General features: G+C 36.9%; 2 protein-coding genes across 10 annotated transcripts in view; one reads left to right on the top strand and one right to left on the bottom strand.

Annotated features, from left to right (window-relative positions):
• CYLD (CYLD lysine 63 deubiquitinase) overlaps positions 1-25,796 on the top strand; it is a 27,629-nt gene extending 1,833 nt beyond the window's left edge. For 3 of the 6 annotated variants that reach the window (XM_054199762.1, XM_054199761.1, XM_054199764.1), the window contains exons 2-17: positions 2,806-3,465; positions 4,511-4,813; positions 5,680-5,785; positions 6,811-6,909; positions 8,048-8,164; positions 9,824-10,203; positions 11,696-11,861; positions 12,683-12,824; positions 13,373-13,495; positions 14,784-14,875; positions 15,999-16,065; positions 17,167-17,299; positions 17,920-18,028; positions 19,126-19,244; positions 19,888-20,104; positions 21,328-25,796. In XM_054199762.1, the coding sequence (XP_054055737.1) occupies positions 2,959-3,465; positions 4,511-4,813; positions 5,680-5,785; positions 6,811-6,909; positions 8,048-8,164; positions 9,824-10,203; positions 11,696-11,861; positions 12,683-12,824; positions 13,373-13,495; positions 14,784-14,875; positions 15,999-16,065; positions 17,167-17,299; positions 17,920-18,028; positions 19,126-19,244; positions 19,888-20,104; positions 21,328-21,512 (2,865 nt within the window). In that variant the 5' untranslated portion in view covers positions 2,806-2,958 and the 3' untranslated portion in view covers positions 21,513-25,796. Of the gene's footprint in view, positions 1-2,805; positions 3,466-4,510; positions 4,814-5,679; positions 5,786-6,810; positions 6,910-8,047; positions 8,165-9,823; positions 10,204-11,695; positions 11,862-12,682; positions 12,825-13,372; positions 13,496-14,783; positions 14,876-15,998; positions 16,066-17,166; positions 17,300-17,919; positions 18,029-19,125; positions 19,245-19,887; positions 20,105-21,327 lie in introns of those variants that run through there. The other 3 variants (XM_054199766.1, XM_054199765.1, XM_054199767.1) reach the window with 3 other exon arrangements.
• SALL1 (spalt like transcription factor 1) overlaps positions 21,401-25,796 on the bottom strand; it is a 247,433-nt gene continuing 243,037 nt past the window's right edge. For all 4 annotated transcript variants that reach the window (XM_054199744.1, XM_054199747.1, XM_054199757.1 and 1 more), the window contains one exon: positions 21,401-21,530. The gene's annotated coding sequence lies outside the window, so the exon portion shown is untranslated. The remainder of the gene's footprint in view (positions 21,531-25,796) is intronic.

The raw sequence follows: 25,796 nt of genomic DNA, 5'->3' as shown, positions 1-25,796 counted from the left end.
TCTTACTGAGGTCTAGTAGTTTATTCTGGCCTTAGTCCAATACATGTGTGCTTTTTGTTCAGCAAGTATACTTTACTTGCAGAATAATCAATTCCATGGGAAATGGCAGTAAAAAAAAATAATCTTAAAATCAGTGGTTTACATACCTATATTTCTGATATATTGCCAGAACTTAACATGCTTTTTAGCAAGCTTTTCTGTGCCGTTAAAATACTAACTTATTTGGATTATTCTAAAGGAAGGGGATTTGGTTTTTAGAGCTGTATATTTTCTTATTTTTTTTGGCAGGGGACAGTGGTGTTAGAGAAGTTTTTAAAAGAATGCATTTTATATAGTGGTAATGAACTTCTTCATAATGGAAAACCTTTTGGCACTGTATACAGTGGCTTAATTTCTGTGGATGACAAGAACTTTGAAAGACTGACCATGCACCGTGTCAAGTTATCAGTACATGACATAAATGCAGCTCTTAACATGTTTTCATGCTGAATTCTTCACTACTAAACGTGTGAAGATTATGTAATTCTGCAGCAATGGACCTGCAAGCAGAGTAAACTTATTAAAAAAATAGATATGATAAATAATAATTTTAATAAAAATAAAAAAATATCCTTTTTTAAGCTCTTGGACAGACTTGTTAATTGTTAAAATATTGTTATTATATCTTGTTAGTATATTGTTTCCATACATACTTATTAAAATTAAAATGAATTATTTCTAAAAGTGGAATAGGAAAGGCCATGATCTCTGTAATGTCAGATACTTGTTTGCAGTGTATTGGGGATTGATTAACTTTGTGGAATGGCTGCAAAAAAGAAATTTAAGTAAGTGTATCAGCCTTTGAAAGGTGAGAATGTAAAATGTAACTATGAAGAACAAGACAGTATCTATTTTTTTCCCAGTGTCTGGAAAAAGTAAGGGGAGGGAATGAGACAGAACTTGCTTGGAACTCTATTTTAATATCTGAGTAGACTTATAAAAACTAATGGTCATTTAATCATGTTTCCTTGGCGGGGGGGGGAGAGATCCTGTTGTGTTCTTCATCAGTTTCCGTGTAAAACACTACTATTTCAATCCAATACTGATATCAGACTTTTTTGTTGGTCATCAACAGACATCAAAGCCCATTTATGTATGTCAAATAAAAATGATGAAAAATATTTTTTAAGTTGAAAACAGATTGACAATCTACCAGACTTTATCTAAGTGAGGTCTGGAACTGTCCCGATTCTGTCCCTCAGATGTTAATTACTTTGCAGATGGAAACACTTTGAACCACATAACTCCTGTGAGCTGCTGCAGCAGCGGTGTCAAAGTGTGATAATGACATTGACACCCACGTGTGACATCTGTGAGGACGAGAAGCGTGTTGTATTCGGTTTGAGTGGCTCTATGGTACGAGTGCCTCACTGGGAGGCTCAGCAAGTCAGCACAGAGATGTGTGAATTCCTAGTGACTGAAAGATGCTACTTTGCATACATTTCATGTCCTCTGTGGTTCTTAATTACTTTTCTTTGGGGAAAGAGTTTTGTTATATACATTTTTAAAAAAAAAAAACAACAGATGATGAAAATAATTACAGTACTACTGGATTCCATTGCTTTCCGATAGCTTCTGAAGCTGGGATCAAACTGAGTAGGAGAAATAGCAATAGATTTTGTGGTGTTTGAATGCCATCAGAGACGGGATCTGGAGAAATAGGGTACAAGGACAAAGTATTTGCTTTTTATATACTGAAGTTAAATTCATAAATAATCATTGAGATCCTCCTTTAACTGAATGCAAAGTGTGGCATCAGGGATTACTAACAGGAAAACTTATGTAATAATATATTCTTAACTTGTATGCTACCCCTTTCTGTTATCTTTAGAAGAAGAACAAATCCTGTTAACGTACTGCGGATTTTTCTTCATGTATCCAGTGTCATCTAAACTGTAGACATATATATGTGTGTATGTATTTTACTTTTGTATCTGCAACCATGTGCGATGAAGTATTTTCAAATTGTTCTTGTAATTGTGAACTATAATTCTTAGGATGATGTTTGCAACTAATGTGTTTTCTTCCAGGGTATTGTAATAACTGAAAGTGATATTTTTCCTACTTTGTTGAACTGAATTAACTTTCTAAAACGATAAAAAGAAAAGTCTCCAGGTTTTTCTTCAGAATTGCATGTTGCAATGCTGGCACAGTTTGTTTGTCATACATTGTTTATTGCTTACTGGAATTTTCCATTTCTCTTATTTAAAGAAGTGGCTGTTATAAATTACTAAGTTTTCAATTTTCTGTTGCTTTATTGCATTGACACAATTTTCTGCTTCACTAAATCAAAGTGTTATGTGGCATGACAGATGCAGTACACTTTGTGAAAAATAAGTAGTCACTAAGCATGGGAAAAAATCTTCATAGTGGAAAGCTTCCATAAAATATTGTTTGTAAACTTGAGCAGGATATTTATTCCTGTTCATCTGAAATTAAGATTTCTTTTTCCTTTCACTTATGTGTGTTTTCTGCATGTCATTACACTTTTTCCATAGCGCCTTGACTTGAGGAACTAGAGAAGGAGAGGAAATATACAGTAATGACAAGTAGAAATGGGTATGTCTGTGATCAACAGTGCTATGGCTGTTTCAAGACTATGTTCGCCATCTCAGAGTTTGCTGAACTATTTTTACTCTGTAGGAGGAGTGGGGCTGGTCACAGTTTTAAATGATTTTCTGTTGTTTTACTTAAGACTAGCCGTAGTTCCCCAATTTAATTTTGCTTTTTTTTTCTTTCTTTTTTCTTTTTTTTTTTTTATTCTAGGCTTTCTGTTTTGGATTTGGTTCTTTGCAAAACAAATATTGCATTGTTTCACAAAGGTTGGACCCTCCAGTAGAATTTGTCAAGATCAGTGCACATAATCAACAGTTTATTTTTCTTGAAGACTTCTGCGCAGCTTTTAAAGTTTTCATCACAATGAATTCGGGCTTATGGAGTCAAGAAAAAGCAAGTTCATCCTATTGGGAAGAGCGGATCTTTTACTTGCTTCTCCAAGAATGCAGTGTCATAGACAAGCAGACTCAAAAGCTCCTGAAAGTGCCCAAAGGTAGCATTGGGCAGTTTTTTCAAGACCGTTCTTCTGTGGGACACTCCAGAAATATTCCTTGTAAAGGCAAGAAACTGCAGATTGGATTAAAGATTCTGGAACAACCTCATGCCATCCTGTTTGTGGATGAGAAGGATGTTATAGAAATAAATGAAAAACTAGCTGAGTTGCTATTGGCCATTACTAACTGCGAGGAAAGATACAGTCTGTTTAAAAGCAAAAGCAGGTTAACTAAAGGCATCCAAATAGATATTGGCTCACCTGTTAGAGTACAGCTGAGATCAGGAGATGATAAATTTCCCGGAGTCGTTCGCTTCAGAGGACCCTTATTGCAAGAAAGATCCCTAACAGGGATATACTTTGGAGTAGAGTTGCTGGTAAGTTTCTTGCTAAGGGAATATATATTTTATATCATATATATTATCATATATATATCATATATGTTTTATAAGATGAGCTAAAAATCTTGTATTTAAAGAGGCAGTCATAATGGATTTTTTTTGAAGCGTCATTACTCCTAAAAATTCTGTAACCATCAGTCTTATCATAAGTATTGTTATTAAATACCTGTCTACACACCATATCACATCAGCCTTGTTAAGGCTTGTTAAGTGAAGCTTGATGAGGTGCATCGGCTGGCAAGAAGACTTCAACATACTCTGACTCTTCCAGCCTGGAAAAATTTAATTAGTTACATCCCCATTGTGGCAAATATCTGACTCTCATATTTCTGTTGAGTACTTTGTTCTTCCTGCGCGTGGCAGGAGACAATCCGTAAATGCAGGATTTTAGGGCTGCTCGTTTTGTAGAGCCCTAAAAGTCAAATAGCAACTAGCTAAGATAGAAAACTTTGCTGTTTTGTGCTCCTAGTGAGATATTTCTGCAAAATTAATGTCAACCATAAGCTTTTGAAGGATTAGATTCAGGAGAATGCCACTCTTGTATTAGAAATATATTTTTCAAAGTCCTCTGTAAACTCTTCCTGAATTCTTTGCAATTCCCACTAAGAACCTCAGGGAATATCAGGGCCAAGTGCTTCTGAAAATCAGCGCTCTATTTGGCATCTAAGTGGAATTTTTGAATGCTTAGCGTTATGTCTAGTATGAAGTAGTCTTGTCTTGATCCAGCAAAAATTTGATGATGAAAGCAAGATTTGCACCTGAAGAAAACATGCTTCTCTGAGTAAAAAGGTTTCTGCCTTTTTATTCCGCTAAGACAGAAAGTGTGTACATTTGCCACAAACTCTGGCAATGGAATTTTTCCAATATAATGATAGTTCATCAGACAAATTCTTACTGCAGTTTCTCCAAAACACTGGATTATGTTACTGCTTTTGTAGTAGTCTGCTTTTGCACAAAATACACTGCTTTTTTTTTTTTCTTTTCTTTTTTTCCCCCTTCCTCGTCCTCCTCCAACACTTAGGAAGAAGGTCGCGGTCAGGGCTTTACTGATGGACAGTACCAAGGCAAGCAACTTTTCAGATGTGATGAGGATTGTGGGGTTTTTGTTGCTTTGGACAAACTGGAGCTGGTGGAAGATGATGACAATGAACTGGAAAGTGACTATGCAGCTCCAGTTGACGCAATGCAGGTAGAACTTCCTCCTCTGGAGATCAACTCCAGGGTTTCTCTGAAGATAGGAGAGAGTATAGAGTATGGGACAGTTATATTCTGTGATGTCTTACCAGGAAACGAAAGTTTAGGATACGTTGTTGGAGTGGACATGGTAAGAAAATAATCTGACTTTAATAACTTTTGCATGTGTGTTATCTAGTAAATTACATGCAATATAGAAGAAGAAACATTATCCACAAGCTACTTCAGCGGAGGCTGACCTAAAGTGGGAAAGAAACATTTGTGTTCAAAGATGCCCCTTGGTGGTAATTGGTTTTTGGCATCAGGTGAATGGTATCCTATTTGATGCGAAACAGTTCAGGAGAAATACTCCGGTTACTCTGAGGAGCCTCCACTGAGCTACTTGCAATGTTAGATGTCAGTCTTGAAGTTATAGAGTTGAGTGTTTGTCTTGTGGGGCCGGCTTTGTTTTGCCTTTTAAAAAAGTCATCTGGATGTCTTTTTCTTTGTTAGCTATTTTTAAAAGCTTTTTTTCATGTAACTTTGGTTTGTTTGACTTCATTCTACCTTAAAAATAGTGAGTTTTGAGTACAAAAGTTGATCTTTCAAGAAAATGCGAAGCTTGTAATTAAAAATTATTTCTAGCAACTTGAATTTTTTAAAATGAACAGCTGTTCAATTTTTGGTAGTTAAAGGATGTTGTAGTTTTGTAGATCAGGTGCTTCCATTTTCTTGATTGCATTGCCTAACAATGCACTGGAATTATTGTAATTTGTTTATAAATAATGGATTTTAGTAGAGGAATGCTTGTTAAAATAGGAAATATTTCTCAAAGAACAGTTTAAGTTTGTGTTTGTCTTTTAAGACTGTAGTGTTAGACTGTTATAAATGCAAAGTTACAGGAAAAAGTAGATGTTGTCAAACATTTCATTTTTACGTTCCTAAAGACATATATGTGTATTCTGTATGATGTAAATCTTCTCTTGGGATACATGTAACATGTTTTTCTGTTTTTAGGATAATCCTATTGGAAACTGGGATGGAAGATATAATGGGATACAGCTGTGCAGTTTTGCAAGTGTTGAAAGTACACTTCTTTTGCATATCAATGATGTTATTCCAGGTATGCACTTAAAGAACGCAGACTTTGATGACATTTCAACCTAGGCACAATTATATGATTAAAACAATACTGTGGAATTAATATCCTAAATTCTCTTGAATTTGTTTAACCTTCTGTGTTACAGTTCTCTTCAGTTTCCTCCTCCTTTTGGTTACAGTTTCACTAGTAGAAAAGGTTCAATATTGAACAAAAACTTATGTCAAATTGTATAGTATTTACAATACTGTACAGTTGCGTAGTATTCATGAATATGTGAGTGTCTGTAGCGGGAATCATTTTATTGAAAATTGTTCAATTTACTCCAGGAGTTTAAATATCTTGGATCAGAAAGCTGCTCTTTCTGTGCTTGAAATGTATTGATAGTATTATTTATGCATTCGGTCAGTAAATACTTGAAAATTTACAGGAAGACTGTGGAAAAATTCACTCTCCACAGTAATTCACTGAATAGTGTTAACTTGTAACCACTACAGTCACAATTCCTTTTCTGAAGAAAGAAAAGTTTCACGTCAGACTTTTGTTTGCGCTCTGTCTGAAGACAAGTACTAACAAGCGTGCAGTCTTGTACAGCCTGTAGTCTGTAACCATTGCCCTCTGTCTTCAGTTGGGCTAACTTCCCTTATGTTCACCTCCTACTTGTTGGTTTAGTTGAGATGCATGTTTTTGCATGGCTTTTCCTATCTTCTCTGGAGAATTAATGGGGACTCAATCATTTTTGGGAAAAGAGCATTTGTTGTAGATATGTTGGTAGAAAACAAAGTTTAGAATTTCATGCATCTGTTTCCTGTAATGGAAGCATGCAGATACATTGAAAAACGTGAAATCCGTGAAGTAATGGTAGACTTCAGAGTAAAGTGGTTGCTCGTAAAATGTTGGTTTTGTGCCAAAAAAGGTTTTGCCTCACTCAGTTTTAAAACTTTTGATGCTAGACCTTGGTTCAGTTATGTTTCAAGTTGAACTTCTCTGTGACCTAGTAAAAGCATAGAAAAGGGAAACTAATGTTCTCTTCGTGTACCATGTCTCAGAGACTGTGTCACAGGACAGGAGACCTCCCAAGCTTGCCTATACCTCAAGAGGTGGTGGTGACAAAAGCTTGTTCAATCATAGTAAGCCAAAGGCTACAGGTACGTGTGGGAATTGTGGTTTTCTTTACCTAGGTAAGATTACAAATTTCTGTTGCTTGGGAAAAAGCGTTGCCTGCGTTTTCTATCACTTCATTTATTATTTAAGTTACATATCAAGTTAAATTTCTCTGGACTATTTGTATGAATTTATGTAATCATAATAAGGTTGGTAGACAGTTTAACTTAAGACTGCTCAAAATACTTTCACTTTCATGAAGAACAGTTTGATGTTTAGCAAAAATTCAAGAGCGTATTACCTGGTTGTCTAGAATAGGCAGTTCAGGGCTGCATTCTGTTTTTCTGAAAGTGTGGTGTGTGTTTGGGTTTTTTATATTTTATTTTTTTTTTAAATAAATACAGTTTTCTCTTGTCTTCCTTCTGCAGGACCAAATTTTTTGTCCGGGAACAAATCTACTTAATAGTGAATATGTTAGTTTTGTGTGATTCAAAACCAAAATTGAATTCCTGAAATATAAACTTCTTTTGACTCTGGTTTTGTCCCATTCTGAAAATATTCTCAGGAAAAAAAAAAACCCTGGAAGGGAAATAATTTTTTTCTTTTTTTTTTTTTTTTTTTTCTTCCAAAGGCAAAAATAAAAATTCAGTGTCTTTTGAGTTTACTAGTGGCCATTTTTGGTTGTGGTATGCTAATGACAGTATGTTCTGTAAGCTTTCATTCTACCTGGCATTGGATGCTGGCAGAGATGGTCTTCACTGAAGTAACTGCGGTTGTACGTTGGCACAAGTTATAGCTGTGTGGAATTGGATCGGTAATTTATTTGCCTGCTCTGAAATTTTTGCTTTATAAACAAAAAATACCTGCTGTACACTGTATCTCAAATACTTTCTTATATCCTTAATTTATAGCAATGAAAAATTTGCACTTCAGGGGTATTTTTTGCCGCCTTTTCAGGTTGGTGACTTGACATTTCAGCTTGGAGGATTAAATTGGTTTGGGTTAAGCTGCTGCCTTGTTGCAAGCTTAGGACTGTGTTAGCTTTGATGGGAAAGTTTGCTGCTTTATGGAAAGGCAGTTAGGTCTTTTTGAAAGTATGTTAATTTTTACTATGAAAGAAGCGCGTAGATAACCTTTTGCAAATAAAGATTAATCTCTTCAGTAAAATGTGTTGTTTTCCAGGATCTACCTCTGAACCTGGAAACAGAAACAGATCTGAAGTCTTCTACACATTAAATGGCTCATCGGTTGACTCTCAGCCTCAAGCGAAAACAAAACCCCCATGGTATATTGATGAAGGTAAAGAGAGATTATAGTCTTTCATGTAGGCATATACTTCATTTAAAAAACAAAACAAAACTAGAGTGTATTGTCGTTCTTCAAATAAAACAAGTATGAGTTTAAATTTAAAACAGTTGGAATATGTTGTCTTAGCGGAAGACGTGCTATATCATAAAAAGCATCTTGGAATCTTGGAACCCCCATGAAAATATACTCCGTCTTAATTGACAGACCTGTTGTTTTATTCTGCATGTAGGAGATTACATTCTTGGCAACGTTTGCACAGCTCTGCGGGAATGCATATGTCTTGCAGGCAAAATAAAAGCTGAGGCTTGGAAGGAAGATATGAAGATACTCCTTGTAGCCAAGTATATAGAGTAATTTTATTTTGCCTGTCTTTTTGTATCTAATGTTACAGATCTAAGGGAACTGTAATATTCTGCCATGCCAGCTAAGCAGTCTGGAAGTAAGATGGAGGGGGGGGGAATCTCACTAAGCATACACGTTTTGTTAGTATTTTTTTTAAAGCTATTTCTGTAAAATCCCTCTCTGAATTCTTACAAGTACGGGTGCGCGTACCCAAAGGATCCATATATCTTGATTAGCTTCCAGATCTAATTTTTTTTTTTCTGGTTAAGTTTTTAAAGTCTGTCTGGCTTAGTGACTGAAGGGTTAAATACTAAAGTATAATATTAATTTAAAATTGTTCTTGGTTGCCTAACAGATGCTGTTCCAACAGCTTGGAACTCTTGTTTAAAAATCAGTTTATTATAGTATTTATTATTATTATTATTTATTATATATATTAATATTATTAATAATATTTATTATTATTATAATAATAAAAAAAGTAAATATCCTATCTAGAAAGGACTATGGAAGTAAAGGATTAAATAATTTTTATTTTTTTTTTTTAATTTTTGGACATTAACTACAGTTAATAAAGCAGCATGGAGAGAAGAGGTGATGAAGAAGAGGTTTTTGCTCTGTGAATACCAATTTTGTGTTAGAGACCATGTAGAGAGATGAGAGAAGATACAGAACGCTTGTGCTGTTACATCTAGTTGTGATCTCATTTATCAAGCACTGCATTAGTCATGACTTATTTAAATCCTTTATTCTTTATAGACACTGATAGATTCCTTGTGTTAGAACCACAGTACATGGTGATAGAGCCAGGCGAATAAACACTTTTCCATTTGCAAATCATGTCTGCAAGCTATTACTCATCTCTGTATAAGCTGTGACCCAGATCATTTCCTTGGTCAATGAGTTCTTCCTAGTTCTGCCCATCACAGTCACAATCCTTGGGACAGTTAACTTACGTTCTAAGAAAAATTCCAATGTGGGGGAAAAAATAAAAGAGTTTTCAGTCTAAACCTTCCTGTACTTTCTGGCTAACATCTCCTTTCTCTGTGCTGTTCATTTCCGTTGGTTGCGGTAAAGGTGTCAGGGCTACAGCAGTGTCTCTTCAGCCACTTCTGTCTTTCCAGTGTTGCCAACTGAGAAACATCTTCTCATATGCCCCCAGCTGTTAGCAATTCCTGTACAGCACACCCATTAAATCAGATGTGGTTGCGGATCCACTACATTGGTTTGATAGCTAAGTCTTTCCTTTTGTAGAATGGGGGGAAAAAACCCCAACATTTACCGACCTTTTGGTTTTTATTTTAACAGTTGCTGAAGATCCTGCAAAATCTCTTACTGATTCGTCTCCTGGATTTGGGCATTCTTCACCGCCACTGCAGCCACCTTTAACAAACTCTGTGTCTACAGAAAACAGATTTCACTCCCTCCCTTTTAGCTTGACAAAAACATCAGCTACTAATGGTACTATTGCACATAGTCCTCTCTCTTTATCCGTGCAGTCAGTCATTGGTGATGTAAATACTACGGCTAACCAGGAGAGTCCGTCAACAGCCGGCCCAGTTGGGAACTCACATGGTCTTGAAGCAGGTTCCTTGGCTGAAGTTAAAGAAAATCCTCCTTTCTATGGAGTAATCCGCTGGATTGGCCAGCCCCCTGGAGTAAATGAAGTATTAGCTGGACTGGAACTGGTAAATACAAATTGTAGTTCGTATCAATATTAACTACATGTTACTAGTTTTGATTTTGAGAGTTGGTGCCTGTATACTTTGCAGAAGCAGTCAGTCTGGAGGAATTTGTCCAGACAGGTTGCCATGTGATCTCCTTATAACATAGCTAAATTCTTAGATGAGCTCCGACTTCTGTGGCTGCCCTAGACCTTACTCTGTTAATAGGCTCCGAGATGTTTTTGTGTCAGAATTGAATTTGTAGGATTGGTCACTTACTTACTTTACAGGAGTGCCCTTTGCTTACTTTGTGGAGATTTTAATTGAAAAAAGGTATTTAAAGGTTCTTTGAAATGCAGATCTGCGTAAAATGCCCTGACTGCAAGAATCTTTATTGGATATCAGTTGTTTGTTTGTTTGTTTTTTGCACAGCAGCAAACGGGCAGCATCAGGATTATGACTGTCAGAGTCACAACACTGGTTTCGAGAGTCAATGGTAGTGATGCTGTTGGTTTGACAGCCATGTGCTTTATGTGTTGCTGTGGGCCCTTTTGTAAATCCACAGTTGCTGCAAACATGAATTGCTGTTACATCCTGATGTTTACTCTGTGGCAGGTGCTGCCAAGGTTGTGATTGGCTATCAGTTAAATTAATGTGTAAGAAATTAGGGAGATGGGGTTCTTTATTTTGGGATAACATTCAGTAAAATTTCAGATAAAGCGGTGTACAATTATGTAAAAAACCAAACATCTTTAGCAAAGTAGATGAGAATGTGACTGGAATTTCAGCTGTTACAAAAAATCCCGATGCCTGTAGGGTTTTTGGGTGAAATTCAAGCTATAGCTTGTCACAGGTGTTCTGAGATTGCATCTCAGGATGCCTTGTGTTAAACTGGGGTCCTGGACTTGCCTGTCATGCATTTCTGCGTTAAAACCAAGTCATTGTTAGTAAGCAGACAATATACCTTAAATCATGTTACCAAAGATAAATAATGATGACTTCTTATTTTTCGTAGCTAGTTTGTGTTGTGTTTTCCTTGATGCACATTTTGGGTGTTGTGAAGCAGGTATCTTGTGCAGGCCACAGTCATGCTGGAAGTATTCATATTAGCCAATGCTTAGTGATTTTAATTGAGTTTTAGAAGGTGCTCAGTAGTGCATGTGTGCTCTTTCTAATTACAGAAGGAATCTGGAGTGATTAGCTAGCTTAGTTAAGTTCCTAATGTTGACTAGGTTTAATTCTTGCTCTCTTCTCCCACCTCCCCCAAGCTGCTTCTGATGGAATTTTTGTTTTATTTTGGATGGAATGAAAGTTTAAGCATGAAGAAAAAAAGAGTGACTCTCAATTTCCTCAATAAATCCAGTTAAAGAACACCACAGCTGAAGCTTTGTACGCTAAAATGCAGGAACATTGTATATCAAGCTGAAGGGTGACTTATGGGTAGATATTTTATCAAATGTCTTACTGCAGGATTCTAGAAATAAGAAAAACAGTGAATTCTCACTTGAATTTTCAGGAAGATGAATGTGCAGGTTGTACGGATGGAACATTTAAAGGAACTCGATACTTCACTTGTGCTCCGAAGAAAGCTCTTTTTGTTAAACTCAAAAGCTGCAGGCCAGATTCCAGGTTTGCCTCACTACAGCCTGTTTCCAACCAGATTGAACGCTGCAACTCTCTAGGTACTGAGCTTCTCTGCTTGTTACTTACTTAGCAGCTGGGAACCGACCTGGGGTTTGGTTTCATTTATTCCTACATTATGTTCTTTGTATCGAACGCTTGAAAGTCTGTTTGGGTATTACTTAAATGAGATTAATGAATAGAAGATTGGTCTGTACAAAACATAGTGCTTCTATGGGTTGCTTTTTTATGCTTTAAAACAAGAAAATGTTAATATATTTAAAGAAATTTCATAAAAGGGATTTTTTGTTATGCTGTACATTTTTTATTTTAGAAGTTGTAAAGCAATCTTGCTGAAAATGGTATTTGCAACTCCAGCAATATGTGATGCATTATCAGAAATAACAACAGTTATTTTTCTATAATGTCAATTAATTTTTTTTTTCTAAGTATTAACATGTATTTCTGTGGTGGAAGTTAGTGGTGAAAAACTCAATATTATTTTTTTTTTTCTAACTTCAAATATTTTAGATTTCTTGGGTGATGTTGTATTGCCTGGGACAACAGCAAAGAAAGTGTCTGATACTTGTAAGATAGTGTGAACAGGGCATTTGTAATGAGGAGAGAACTTCATTCCTACTGGATAAAATTAATTCAGTGCTGCAGGCTTTCTGAAGCACTCTAATGTGCGTTGTCAGTGGAATGTAAGGCCTTGTTCACTCTCTGGAAGGCAGTGAGTCTCAGCTATAGTAAAATGCTGTTCTAGTCCAGAGAAGGAATGCTTACACTAAGGCAGCAACTTAGCTATAAAACATTAATAGGAAAATCTCAAGGGGGATAAAATTTGAGGCTTTAAAGTGTCTTTTGAAAAAAAAAATTTCAGCCTTTGGAGGTTACTTAAGTGAAGTGGTAGAAGAAAACACTCCTCCAAAAATGGAAAAAGAAGGTTTAGAGACAATGATTGGAAAGAAGAAAGGTATCCAGGGTCATTACAACTCCTGTTACTTAGACTCCACCTTATTCTGGTAAGTTCATAATTTGTATAGTGGCATCCCACGCTAGAAATGCAGAACATGTGATCTTTGTTGTAACGACTGTCTGTCTATTACTGTGCAGCTTACTAAGTCATGCGCTGCAGTCTTTGACACATTACTACGCTCTTCCAATTTGAACAAGCACTGCAGCATTCGCTGCATAACGTGAAGTGCTAATCATGTCCAAATTGTACTGGCCTTTATGTATCTATGCTCTTTTTGACTGTAAAGGGTTGAAGGATGAAAGAGTACAGAACCTGGGGGGTGGAGGGAGGGAAATATCTCTTATAACTTATGTGCAGAATCCTGCCTTGACAACTGTTTTTGTACTCTGCTGCGGAAAAGATACTGGGTTAGAGTGGACTTTTACTATTTAGTACAGCTGTGCTGTCCGCTGTTCATAATTCTCTCTTTCTGAGCTTATTTAGTTTTTTAATTCTTCCTGTGGCTTTGCTTGGTTTGTCTTACGTTGCTCAGGCATCTGAATGGTTGTATCTTACAGCATTAAAACAACCTTCCTTTTCTTTTTTTCTTTGTAGCCTGTTTTCTTTTAGCTCTGTTCTGGACACCGTGTTACTCAGACCTAAAGAAAAGAATGACGTAGAGTATTATAGTGAGACTCAAGAGCTGTTGCGGACAGAGATTGTGAATCCTCTGAGAATGTAAGTACAGACATGAACTGGTCTCTGGTCTAATGTAAATTTTATACTAGATCCTGCCGTGTATGTGTTCCTATTGCAAACCCAAAAAGTTTGGCTAGCTGCTGCTGCCAGTCTGTTCAATTTTTTTTTGTGTGTATTTTTACTTGTTCTTCGTGGTAAATTTAATCAGTGCTAACTGGAAATAGTGATTCATTTTTTGGCAAGAAAATATTTTCACTAGTCTCTATTTGGAAATGTGATCAGCATAAAGCTGTTGTAAAATTTGCATAGGTATGAGTACAAAAACATTGATAAAAACAGGGTACGTTTGTTCACAGCGTTCGTATTTACATGTTTTTAATGCTGCTGTTCTTGTTTCACAATTTGATAGATTTGATGGGGCTGTAAAAGTTTCATTAATTTTTACATGCGATCTGCAAGTGGTCAAAACGCTGCAGAACTTAATGTGAGCTTTGTAATTTCGTAGGCACAATGAACAAAGGAAATATGGCGAAGTTCATGAGAAGTTATTTGGCTTTAGCTTAATTTTTCTTAAACATGCAAATAACACAGTTGTAGTTCTGAAATTCTGCAGGCTGTCACTGAACAATTTATCACAGTTTTACTTTTGATTGCTGGAATAAAATGATGGCTTCTGAACCCTCGTGTGTGTGTACTTTGCCTGGTGTGTTCCAGGGTTCTGTGGTATATAGGTAGTAGGATACACACCAAATAGCAGAAATTGTAAATGGCTGAGAAGACTGAAAGTCTTACTTTTCCTACCTTTCCACCATGCTCACAACTTTATTTGCACTTTTTGTAAAGTTTTAGAGGAAAAGATGGAGTGCTCAAAAACGTCAGCTGCTTATGTCAGCAATACAGTTCTATATTTTTTTTCTCAAATATTGAAATATTTGTTTTTATTAACAACTCCCACAACACTGCTGTTATGTGACATTCTGAAAGCGATGTATTGAGTGTTGCAAATTAGAGTCAAAATAAAACAAAAGTAGTTGACTGACAAATCGGAAAACAGTTATCCTGTTTATTAATGTTTAAAAAGAGCTCTTAAAGGTTATGCAAGAACACTGAGCACTGCACTAAATTTATACTGCATTAAAAAACCTGGAAGCCAGATTGAATATGATTCATGATATGAATATCAGTAAATAGTTTTGAAGAAATACTGTCCACAGTTAAAAGGAGGATATGAGAGCCTGTATTTCAGCATTTAAGAGTGGGGTTTTTTTTCTACTTCTCTGACTTGATCGCAAACTAGCTAATAGCTTATTAAACCCATTTCTCTTAGATATGGATATGTATGTGCTACAAAAATAATGAAGCTGAGGAAAATACTTGAAAAAGTTGAGGCTGCATCAGGATTCACTTCAGAGGAAAAAGGTAACTGGGGATGTTTTCCTTTCTTTGAGATTTGTAAGAATAATAATGTGAAGGAACTGAAATACCTTGCCATATAATTATACCAGAACAAAGCATACAAATATTTCTCTGTAGCAGTAATATCTCTGCCAGAGATTTCTGTGACCATTGGGTGGTAAAAAGCTCTTCTCTGCATCCTCGAGTCCGTAAGGAGCCCTGGCTGAACCGCTTCTGCCGTTAACAGTCTTTCACTGAATGGGTTTCTTTTCTTGCCTTCCTGTGCCCACGTAACTCCCTTCTAGCTGTTAGGGGAGATCTAAGGCTCTTCCTCAGAAATTAAGACTGATAAGGCTGGGGTCTTTGTCCTCCTTCAAAATGTCACTTTGGTCGCTGAGGAATAATCTTTCCACTACAGCATCTCATTGTCACAATGGTTATGTAGTATTTAATAAATAAAAAGTATTAATCATGTTATAAAAGTCAGTTCCCAACCTTTTGATCTTCTGCTGCATATAATGATTAATTAGCTTTGTATTATGTAGCTGTTTTGTTTTTGTATGGGAGAACACTACTTTCTTTGTTAAATGCTAAATGCTGAAAACCAATATTTATTGCAGTTAGCGGCAGGAAGAGAAATACACCAGAAAACTCTTGGTGTTGGGGGAGAACAGTCCTCGGGGAAGCTCGCGTTGGCTGCATTCTTGGTTAGACAGCTCGGTCTCTAGTTTAGATGAACTTTGTACTATTGTGTGGTTTTTATGTAAGTGTTACTGTCGCTGCTCCTCGCTGCTTCTCTGCAGTTTCACTGTTTTCTTTTGAAAGCTTTTATTTCTCCTGGAAAAGTTGTGTGGCGCCAAATGATTCCTCTGAAATACAGAGTATCTTTTTGATCTTTATGGGAAAATGTTGTTACGCTGTTGAGCCTGTGTCTTTTATTAGGGCCATTTGACACCAAAAGAGTAAACAGAGGTTTGTGTCATGAAAATATTCATAGTTTGTCATAATCTTATTGTGTTAATAAAGCTGTAAAAGAAACCTTTACTTTTTTCCTACTAAAATTTTGAAAACTTTCATTTAAAATCAGTCTTGAATAATGTATCTGGTTTTGCATATTAACAAGCTTTTTTTTCCCTCCCTCTCCTAGATCCAGAAGAATTTTTGAATATTTTATTTCACCATATTCTAAGAGTTGAGCCACTGTTGAAAATAAGGTGAATCTCTTTTCTTTGTTGAACTCATCTGTTTGTAGAGGCTGATGAGGAGACACTATCTGCTGCCTTTCAAATTGAGATAGCTCTTAGAGCACCTTTGACTTGTGGTTCATATTTCTACTAAGATTCAATATATGTTGACAAATGTGACACGATTTCCTACCTTTTTTGGTAGGTGGGTTTTGCCTCGCTGGTGTCCTGTTGCAAAGGTTCATGAACATAGTTTCATGAGAACTGGACAAAGATCCCCTGTCCTGGTGCTGTCTGCGTGAGAGCCTCACTGTCTTCCTGTTAGTTATGCTGCAGAAGGGCTGCTGTAAGAGGACCCCACAGCACTACTTCTTGTGGCCTGCAGCTTACAGCTGCTTATTTCTGGGAGAAGCTGCAGAGGTTTCTGGGACAAACGTTGAATCAGCGTTTAAGCCATGGAAACTGATTTGCATTTCTTCTTTAAGGCTAATGAAAATATTTCAGTGGTTTGCCTTGATCAAGTTTGTCTTTGACCTCAAAACTTAATTAAATGGGTAGCTTAAGCCTTTGTCCCTCTCCCTACCCATATAAAATTGTGTTGTGGTTTTGTGGTTTTTATTATTTGTGGGGGTTTTTTGTGGGGAGGTTGGTTGGTTTGTGGTGTGTGTTTGTTTTAGTGGGTTTTTTGGGTGGGTTTCTTTGTTTGATTTGTTTTGGTTTTTGTTTTGATTTTTTTTTTGGTGAGGATGAAGACGTTTATCCAGACCACTTACTATGGCATTGGCATTTAGTGTAGTAGCCTGCCTTCTTAATGTTTGCCTAGGTGTGGAAAGCTTCTTAACAAATAAGAGCTGGACAGCCCTTAAATCCTTTTTGTGAGTTCTCTCTTAACTATCTAGCAACACTAGCCATCTATGTCCGACTTCCACTGTCGGAAACAGTGTAGATATCTTCTCAGGCACTTTGTTGTTGCTGGCTTTTTTTTTTTTTTTAAACCAAAACCCCAATATATTTCGATGCAGAGGGGATGTTGTATAGACAATTTTCTGGTAGATGTTATTTTCCTAGTAAAATACATTCATCGTTACAGTACAGCTTCAGAATCTTGTTTTTTTGTAAATCTGTTTTTAGATCAGCAGGTCAGAAAGTACAAGACTGTTACTTCTATCAAATTTTTATGGACAAAAATGAGAAAGTTGGAGTCCCGACAATTCAGCAGTTACTCGAGTGGTCATTCATCAACAGCAACTTGAAGTTTGCGGAGGTTGGTGACAGCTGTTGCTTTGTTAGAAGTGATGATACCTAGGTAGTGGCCCATTCAGCAATGGGACAAAAGTAGGATTTGGTGCGTAAACAAAACGCGGATGTGTGGGAGATGGGAGCACTAGGTCAGTGGTGCAGGTTGCCTACACTACAAAAGTATTTTAAGGCTGACTTGATGACATGTATCTTTTGGCTGAACGGACCAAATTACAAAAAGAAAACTTCTTAGCTACTGCCAGTAAGTTGTCTTAAGGACTAATATTCTGAGATCCCTCTGTCTGTAAAAAGCTTTGCAAAGGGAAGATTTTTTTTTTCTCTCTCCCGCCCCCCCTCCCCCGCAATGAGGAAGCATAGTCCAGTATGTTTAATATCATACTTGTGCATGACTGTGACTTAAAACATTTGATAGTAATTCAGATGCCACTTCACTGTTTGGGTTTTTTTAGCTGTACTTTCTCTCAAAGACTTAATTTTGGTTTACTTACCATCTTGTTAAGTTTGAAGTCAATGGGCTGCAAGTTTAAATAACATGAATATGTTTATTGCATTAGAAGTATGTCTCTAAATTGAGATAATTATCTATCTCAAGCTCATTACATCATATTCTGGCATTTTACCTAGGCACCCTCTTGCCTGATTATCCAGATGCCTCGGTTTGGAAAAGACTTCAAAATGTTCAACAAAATTTTTCCATCCTTGGAATTAAATATAACAGACTTACTTGAAGATAGTAAGTATGTAACATTGTGTTGTGTAATAAAAGAAAGTTGTTGAGAGTGACTAACAGTGAAAGTAAGTATTCCTGGTAGTTCTGGGGTTTTGTTTTTTATTAAATATTTAACAAGGTAGTGCAAGATGTTCAGGCTGAGGAGAAAGGAAAGTTTACTGGCTAGAATGCTTTTTTGTTTTTTAATTTCATGTCAATTAAAAGCTATAATTCAGAAGAATGTAGAGAATATAACTTGCTTGATTATGTTTAATTGTATAGATGCTCAAGAATTAAAATTGAGTTATTATGTATAATTACCTATGATAAGAGTTAAAACTCAGTTATTAGCAGCAAAACAATTCATTAATATGGCAGGCAGGAAATCTTAAAAGCTAAGTGTAGCACCAAGATTGGTTAACAGGACAATGATGATTAAGTTTCATTAGTTCAAGCAGTTTGTGCTGCTTGTTTCTAAGCTTTTTTTCATTAGTTAATCAAACTAGAGGAGACCTTGAGATGATGTAAACCCACAGCATGTAGTGATGGTGCATTTTCAACTCTAAACCTATCAGTTGTTTGGGACCTAAATTTCTGATACTTGTCATCCACTGACTTTTTCATTGCATTACCTAGGAAAAGGTTTTAAATTTGAGATAAGAATTAATAAAACTGCTAAAATTTATTAGAATACTAATTGCTGAAGCTGTAATGGCCTTTTCTTTCATTGTCATGGCCATCAGCTTATGCTGGGTTTTTTTTTCTGGCGTTGACAGACATAGGGGCTGAGCTGGCTGTACCAATACCAATAGAGAGAATAAACTCAATTTCAAAGCGTGTTTTTACTTGTTCATGTAGTTCATAAAACTTAATTTTTATCATCTTCTGTTTTGCAACTTACCACTCGAAAGCTTTTTCTCTTATGTCATATTATGTCAAGGGGAAGAAGTTAAATACAGTGGTACACTTCTGCTTTGATTTGCAATCTGGTTTTAGCTTTTTTTAATGTAGTGTTTTTCTCTATTTAAAGTAGTAATCCTCCCTCCTTTCCATACCCCTTGTCTTAAAAAACAAAAAAAGCCTCCCAAAATTGGAGACTAATATCTTCTTTAAAACTGCAGCTCCCAGGCAGTGCCGTATATGTGGAGGACTTGCTATGTATGAGTGCAGAGAATGCTATGAAGATACTGATATTTCTGCTGGGAAAATCAAGCAGTTCTGCAAAACATGCAACACACAAGTAAGTTGTTGGCTTTGTTATTCTACACGGGTTTAACCCACATGGTACATGCTGTAGCAATCACAAGAGCATAGTAGGACTTTCTCACCAGCAGTAGGGGAACTGCGCCCACTAAGTGAAGTGTAGCCTTTGGTGACAAACCAGGAATGCCACGTGACCCTGCAGTGTATTCATCAACGCTTTCTTACTGAAAACATGGCAACTGCCAAATCCAGGACTGAATACAGTGGAGAAGTAGTAATCATAGGCAGCTTGGAGCCTGTTCCCTGTTGCCTGCTTTAAATCCTAACTTTATGTACATGCTACTTTGCTTGACTGGATAAATTGATGACATAAAACTGTTTAATTTTGAGAGCGGTTTGGTAACTGGCATGAAGCTGCCATAGTCATGGCTTGTTTTCAAGTCTGAGCACAGTACAGTGTTGTTGCATTAAATCTGACCTTCCTTCTAACCTTAGATTTGCATTTTCTGGGCAATATTGAACTGTACTGGTGGGGAAAAATAGAAGAAACGTTTAGCCGGCTACTGTTACTGCATTTCCTTCTCTGTTCAGCAGTAATGTTCTTTTTAGCTTTGTTTGCCACTGACAGAAATAATTTTATGGGGTGTGTTTTCTCTTCTGAAATATCACTTCAATTGTAGGTTCATCTTCATCCCAAGAGACAGAGTCATAAATTCAATCCATTGTCACTACCTAAAGATCTGCCAGACTGGGATTGGCGACATGGCTGCATCCCGTACCAGAAGATGGAGTTGTTTGCTGTTCTCTGCATAGAAACGAGCCACTATGTAGCTTTTGTTAAATATGGGAGGGATGACTCCGCCTGGCTTTTCTTTGACAGCATGGCAGATCGGGATGGTAGGAGATCTCTTATTTATTCTTACTAATTTTTACTTAATTTTTTAACATGTATTACTGTTTTAAATTTCAGTGCCTATTTCTTAACGTTTTGGGGATATTACTATCATTTAACTTGACGTACATGAAGCTGGGACACTAATCTTGACTCAGCCTTACCTCAGTGCATTGATTTCATAGCAGCCACTGATCTGCATCAGCTGAATTTCACCTAAATTGGATACCTTGGTAAATAGATGGTAGAGAAGTTAAGTGCAGAAGTTTTTTAGCAAGACTTCTTACACATGTTTCTATACTTTGCAAGTTTGGCAGAGAGAATCCCCTTCAAATAATCAATTGCAGGAATATGTTCTATCAGTCTATATTTAAGCAGACGTACACAATTATCAGGTAGTATGAAAATAGTTTTATTGCTTTTGCTGAAATGACTTAGTGTAGGTTGTCTTTAGCATAAAAAATAGTCACACATTGCACCATTTATGCAGTTCTTTTGAACCTCTTTAGAGTTACCAGTGGAAAACTGTTACCCTGTAATAACACAAATGTCAGTAAAACAAGTGTTCTCTTAGATTGTGCTGCATTGAACAGAGTCCTTATTTAAGCACTATTTCATTCTGGTGTCTGAGAAAAACAGGAATACATGCAAGTGTCAGACTCACAGTAACAGCTCTTCGTACGAAGAGTTCTTGAGCCCCTCTGTTACAGTGTGATTTTGGGGAGTGGGGGAGAAGAATCGTGCCTCCTATTAAAAATGAAACTGCTACAGGATTAAAGTCTCCTTACAACAACCAGAAGGCAACGAAGCTTTGTTTTGGAGTGCTTGAAATGTGTACGACTGAAGTCTGTAAAGAACCACTTAATTTCAGGAATGTACATCACAGGAGATACTCACTAGATGTATCTCTTGTTGAACCTTAGGGATTTTTGTATCACAAATATTTTTCTTCAGCTAGTGCTATAACCTAAAAATGTCTGGTGGGGAACAGTATCGTGGATGTCCATACTTCTGTTGTTTGAATTTGTTCATTTCTACATGGAAAATGGGAGTAGCAAACACTGCCTTAGTCTTGCAAGTCAGGTACAGACACTCGTGCTTTATGAATTCATCAGCTCTTACCAGTTGTCACTAGCATTTGAGCTGGAGTACATTATTACATTATAAAGAGTAAATAGATGTCGATGCTATCCTAATCCGTTTCTCTTTCTTTCCTTATGGTTAAAAGGAGGTCAGAATGGCTTTAACATTCCCCAAGTTACCCCATGTCCAGAAGTTGGTGAATACCTGAAGATGTCTCTAGAAGAATTGCACTCACTGGATTCCAGAAAGATTCAAGGTTGTGCACGAAGACTACTTTGTGATGCTTACATGTGCATGTATCAGAGTCCAACGATGAGTTTATACAAATGAACAATGTCCTCTGAAAAACTGAAGAAACAGTATAGAGTTATCGACTATTGCATTTGCTGCATTCTTTGGTTAGTTTTAATGCAACCGTTGCTGGCAATGGATGCGATGACAAGGAAGAAGTTGACTCTGAGAGCGAAAGGATTACTGTTCCAAAAACTACACGTGGAGTTCTGTAATTGAAGTATTTAAGCATTTTGCACTCTGGGAAGTGTGTGCTTGTGTGTGTTTGTTTTATAAACAAAGTCTAAGTGAAGTTACTAAAACTTAAAGCTTTAAGTGCATTGATTGTACACAGGCTTTTTTGAAATGTTAAGGTGGAATTCTATCAGGAGAAACCTCCTTAGTCCGTTGAGAATGTAAAGATACAGAGTGTCTCAGTGCATTTCTGTGGACGAAGGATGATGATTCTCTTGTGTTTCTGTATCCTCCCCATCCAGCACTTCTCCCCACCCTTGGTCTTTTTGGCATCATAGATTCTGTCTCTTGAAGAGAGAATAACTTCAGTTTCAGTCAGATAAATTTTAGACTGCTCATTGCATATTAATTCTGTTCTGTTAGCTGTCCGCTACATTCTTTTCAGTTCACACATTTGCATCTTCAAAAATTAACATTAAAGATCTGAATTCCTATCTTGTGAAAATCAAGCACACAGATTTGCTATCTGTTAACTTGCAATTTTTGGAGAGGAAAAAGAGGAGGAGAAGAGGGTATTAAGGGGAAGCGTAATTGCTGAAATATAAAATTAGCAGTGAAAGTTAACAGATGTCTCTTTCTAAGTGTCTATTTTTAAAGAAACAAAGCAGTCTGGAACAGAACAGCAACTATATACAAATGATTGGAGGACAAAACAATAAAATAGTGGATTGCCTCAGGGAATGTTACTGAAGTGGATTCTAGTCCTTGGTAAAGCAAAACTGACTTTTCTACAGTACATGAAGCTACTACCTGGGAAAATGTTATACATCTGACTCTTCATTTCAGGATTACTAATGAATAGAGGAAACTATAAATAAAAATAGATCAGAGTTTTACTGTATACCAAGTACCTAATGCAACTGAACTTGAAAAGCTGCAAAACCTGTGTTGATGTAAAATACTACACTTGGAAGTCTGTGGGTTCCTGTTTGCAATGAAATACTGTTGTTTTAGTTGCTTTTTAGCTAATTCTGTCTACACTGACTAGCAAACACACAACTCTCTCTCTCTCTCTCTCTCTCTCTCTATATATATATATATATACACACACACATACAGTAAAATCTGGTTGTACAAATTGCATATATGTGAGCTGTACATTTTCAATTCTGAGATGTTTTATATGGAAAACTTCCTTTTTGGGATCAAGTCTGTAGAAGGACAGGTCACAAAATATAACAGAGAAAAAGCTAATGTTCTAAAGGTAATGGAGACTGATCCATATTGTAGAAAATGTGGTTACTGGTTCTTCTGGGAAAGCTTGAAACCTTTCTTTGGGACATGCTCCGCCACAGAACAGTACTAGAGAGAGATTTGAAAATTATGCTTGAAGGACTAATCTGTCTAAAGCGAGGGGTGCTGAGAGAGTTGATCTGCTCCATTAGCCACTGTGTGAAGTGTGCTCTAATTTTTCATCTCAAGAGCAAGGAAGTTATTGAAGTGTCACTGTTGCTTTTGCCTCTAATAGTCTCCTGGCTTCCATGTCCCCTTGCCTTATTTATCTAGTCTGTACTCCTTGGCAAAACTCTATTTCTTTAGTTTCAGTACTACTATGAGCTTTAAAAAAACCCCTCGCTTTAGTTTCAGTATTACTATGAGCTCTTGAACTCTTTCTCTCCTGAAAAACTTCAGTGAAGCTTTAGGATATGGATTCTGTAACCATCTGCCAGGGGAGGGGTTATTGTCCATTGGCTCTTCCTTGGCTCCATGCCACCCTGCTCTGCCTCAGCAGGTGCAGGTGCTCAGAGGTGTCAACAAAGACACCACAGAAGTATCTCCTAGGCACTAGAATGTACAAAGACTAGCTATAGCTCTTGCCTCGGCAGCTTGTACTAACTAAAATGGGCTCAAAAACACTTCAGTCATCTGAGCAGGAAGTATAGCCCAGCCGTGGCTGCACGCTGAACTCTGGCCACAGCCTCCAGGTACCTCAAGCGATGTTTTTAAATAGAGCTGTTTGCAAAGCAAAGGAAGAAGGGCCTTGCAAAAAAAAGGCAATAACAATACAGCAGGCTCTCAACTTGCTTTCTACAAAGTTTGATACCTTCACTCCCCCAGCACCATCCTGACTCAACATGGAAGCAGTAGCAAGTGGTGCCCCCTCTGTCCAAGGAGCAAACATAAAGGCTTTACAAAATGAACAAGCACAAACCTATGTACCAATGAGACCAATCTGAATGTCTGGATTTTTTCTCTTCCCTGTCCCTAGATTTGTTTCCCAAATACGGCTTCCACTCGTGTCATCTTCTCCCTCCCCTCCACCCCGTCACAGATACTGTGTTATACCTAGAGTTAGAGTTACCTCTTCCTGCCTGGACTTGGAGAAGAGCCGTGGAACTGTTATGGCCAGACGTGGACTTGGGAACCGTATTAAGTAGCAAAATACCCACTTTCTTTCACAACTGCAACTATCCAAGAATCCCATTTTTTCAGGATACGTATTCTATTAGCAGAAGCGAATAAAAATAGATGGGTGTGAATGAAGTTCTTGGCTTCTTGCTTCCAATCTTCTGGCCTTTGACTGCAAATGGAAAAGAAGTTGTGTGCACTCATACTGTGCTGCATGTAGACAACGTGCAGAAAAACCGGAGGGAGTTTAAATGCATTACTGTGGGTGCTGTTTGGTGACAAATAGTGTGTTTTGAAATGCAGGCAGTTACTTTACAGCCTGTATTTTGTAGTACTTCATATTATTGCAAAACAGTAAATAGTTTTGCAAAGAGTATATGATTACATGGCCAGTTATTGCTTATCAGTTCAGAGGGCAGAGACACCTATGGCACACAGACACAAAAAAAAATTGTTGGTTTTCAATGATTGAGTCATCTTTTAAGCCAAAAAGCATTGTTTTATGGTGTACTGCATTGGATTGGAGATAATCTGGCAATGTAGATGAAATGTTACAGAAACTAACCTCAATTTTTATTTCCTTTTTCAGAAAGGAGTATACAGACAGAAAAGTGGTTTCACTGTGAAAGGAAAATTATAAAGGAACTTGTTACCTTATAAACTAACTTGTATACAAGGGTAAGAAACTGTTTTTAGCCTTCAGCATGTATTGCAGGGGAACTGAATAAGCTATTTTGAAGAAACGGCCTGCATTTTAAAGCATTTGCTGCTGCTAAATGTAATGCCCAAAGATTCCAGTGACTAAGCACCCGACTTTTATGTGTTTAATGCATTTGGGAACCTCCCAGTCAGTTCTCTCTTTTTTTTTTTTTTTTAAACTGGTGAATGTGCCCATAAATTACTAGCACTTAGATGAGTGCTTCATGGTTCGGCTCTTAAGTATTGCTAACAATGGCCTTAACCTGAGAGTAGGAAAACACGTGGGAAATGGGGTTCCTGACAGCCTGTAAAAACGTAAAGTTGCATAAACTTTCATAATGGGGGAGAAAAACTGAGCCCTTTTACACAACTCTCAGCCCCTATATTGATAATAATTTTTAGAAAATGATTAAAGCAAATTAGCTCAAATCAGTAGAATATTGAACAAATCACTGTGCCACTAAATGCTTGCTTATTTTGAACATAGAGGGGAAAGAGAAAAGGGATTAGTTAGAAGTGATGCCTTACACATTGCTAAAACAAAAATCCAGACAAAGAAACCCCAGACCCACAGTAACCTCCATCAGAATGTTTGTCTTTTGGCGATAATTGGAAGATAAAACACAAAGAATTTGTATGTTCAGTAAAGGTCTTTCTAATATCTGTGATACCGATTCTATGCTCTTGCCAATGTAGTGCTGTGTTTTTACTAAACAGCCTGTGAGTGTTCCATTTTAAGCAAATACTATGTGTAACAGGAATTACTCTTACTCATAAATGGTTCATTTCAATGCACTTATTTTTCTTGTGCACTTTATACTCCACTGACTAGCTGAACTTGGTCACCACCATCCCCAACAATAGCCTGTTTAATACAATGCTAAGGCACAACATGCTGCAAACTGGAATTTTATGGTTTCAGAACTGAGTGGGTGTAAAAAGCAGCTTGAAAGCTTTGTGTATTTTTACCACTGTAACAAAGCATGTTTTTCTCTGTTCTTGATGTTTTGCTAAATAAACATCCCATGTTTTGTGCACAAA

The sequence above is a fragment of the Rissa tridactyla genome, chromosome 4, assembly GCF_028500815.1.
Source record: "Rissa tridactyla isolate bRisTri1 chromosome 4, bRisTri1.patW.cur.20221130, whole genome shotgun sequence".
Classification (NCBI taxonomy): Eukaryota; Metazoa; Chordata; class Aves; order Charadriiformes; family Laridae; genus Rissa; species Rissa tridactyla.
The sequence above is the reverse complement of the archived record's forward strand: the minus strand, read 5'-3'. Positions and strand labels throughout refer to the sequence as shown.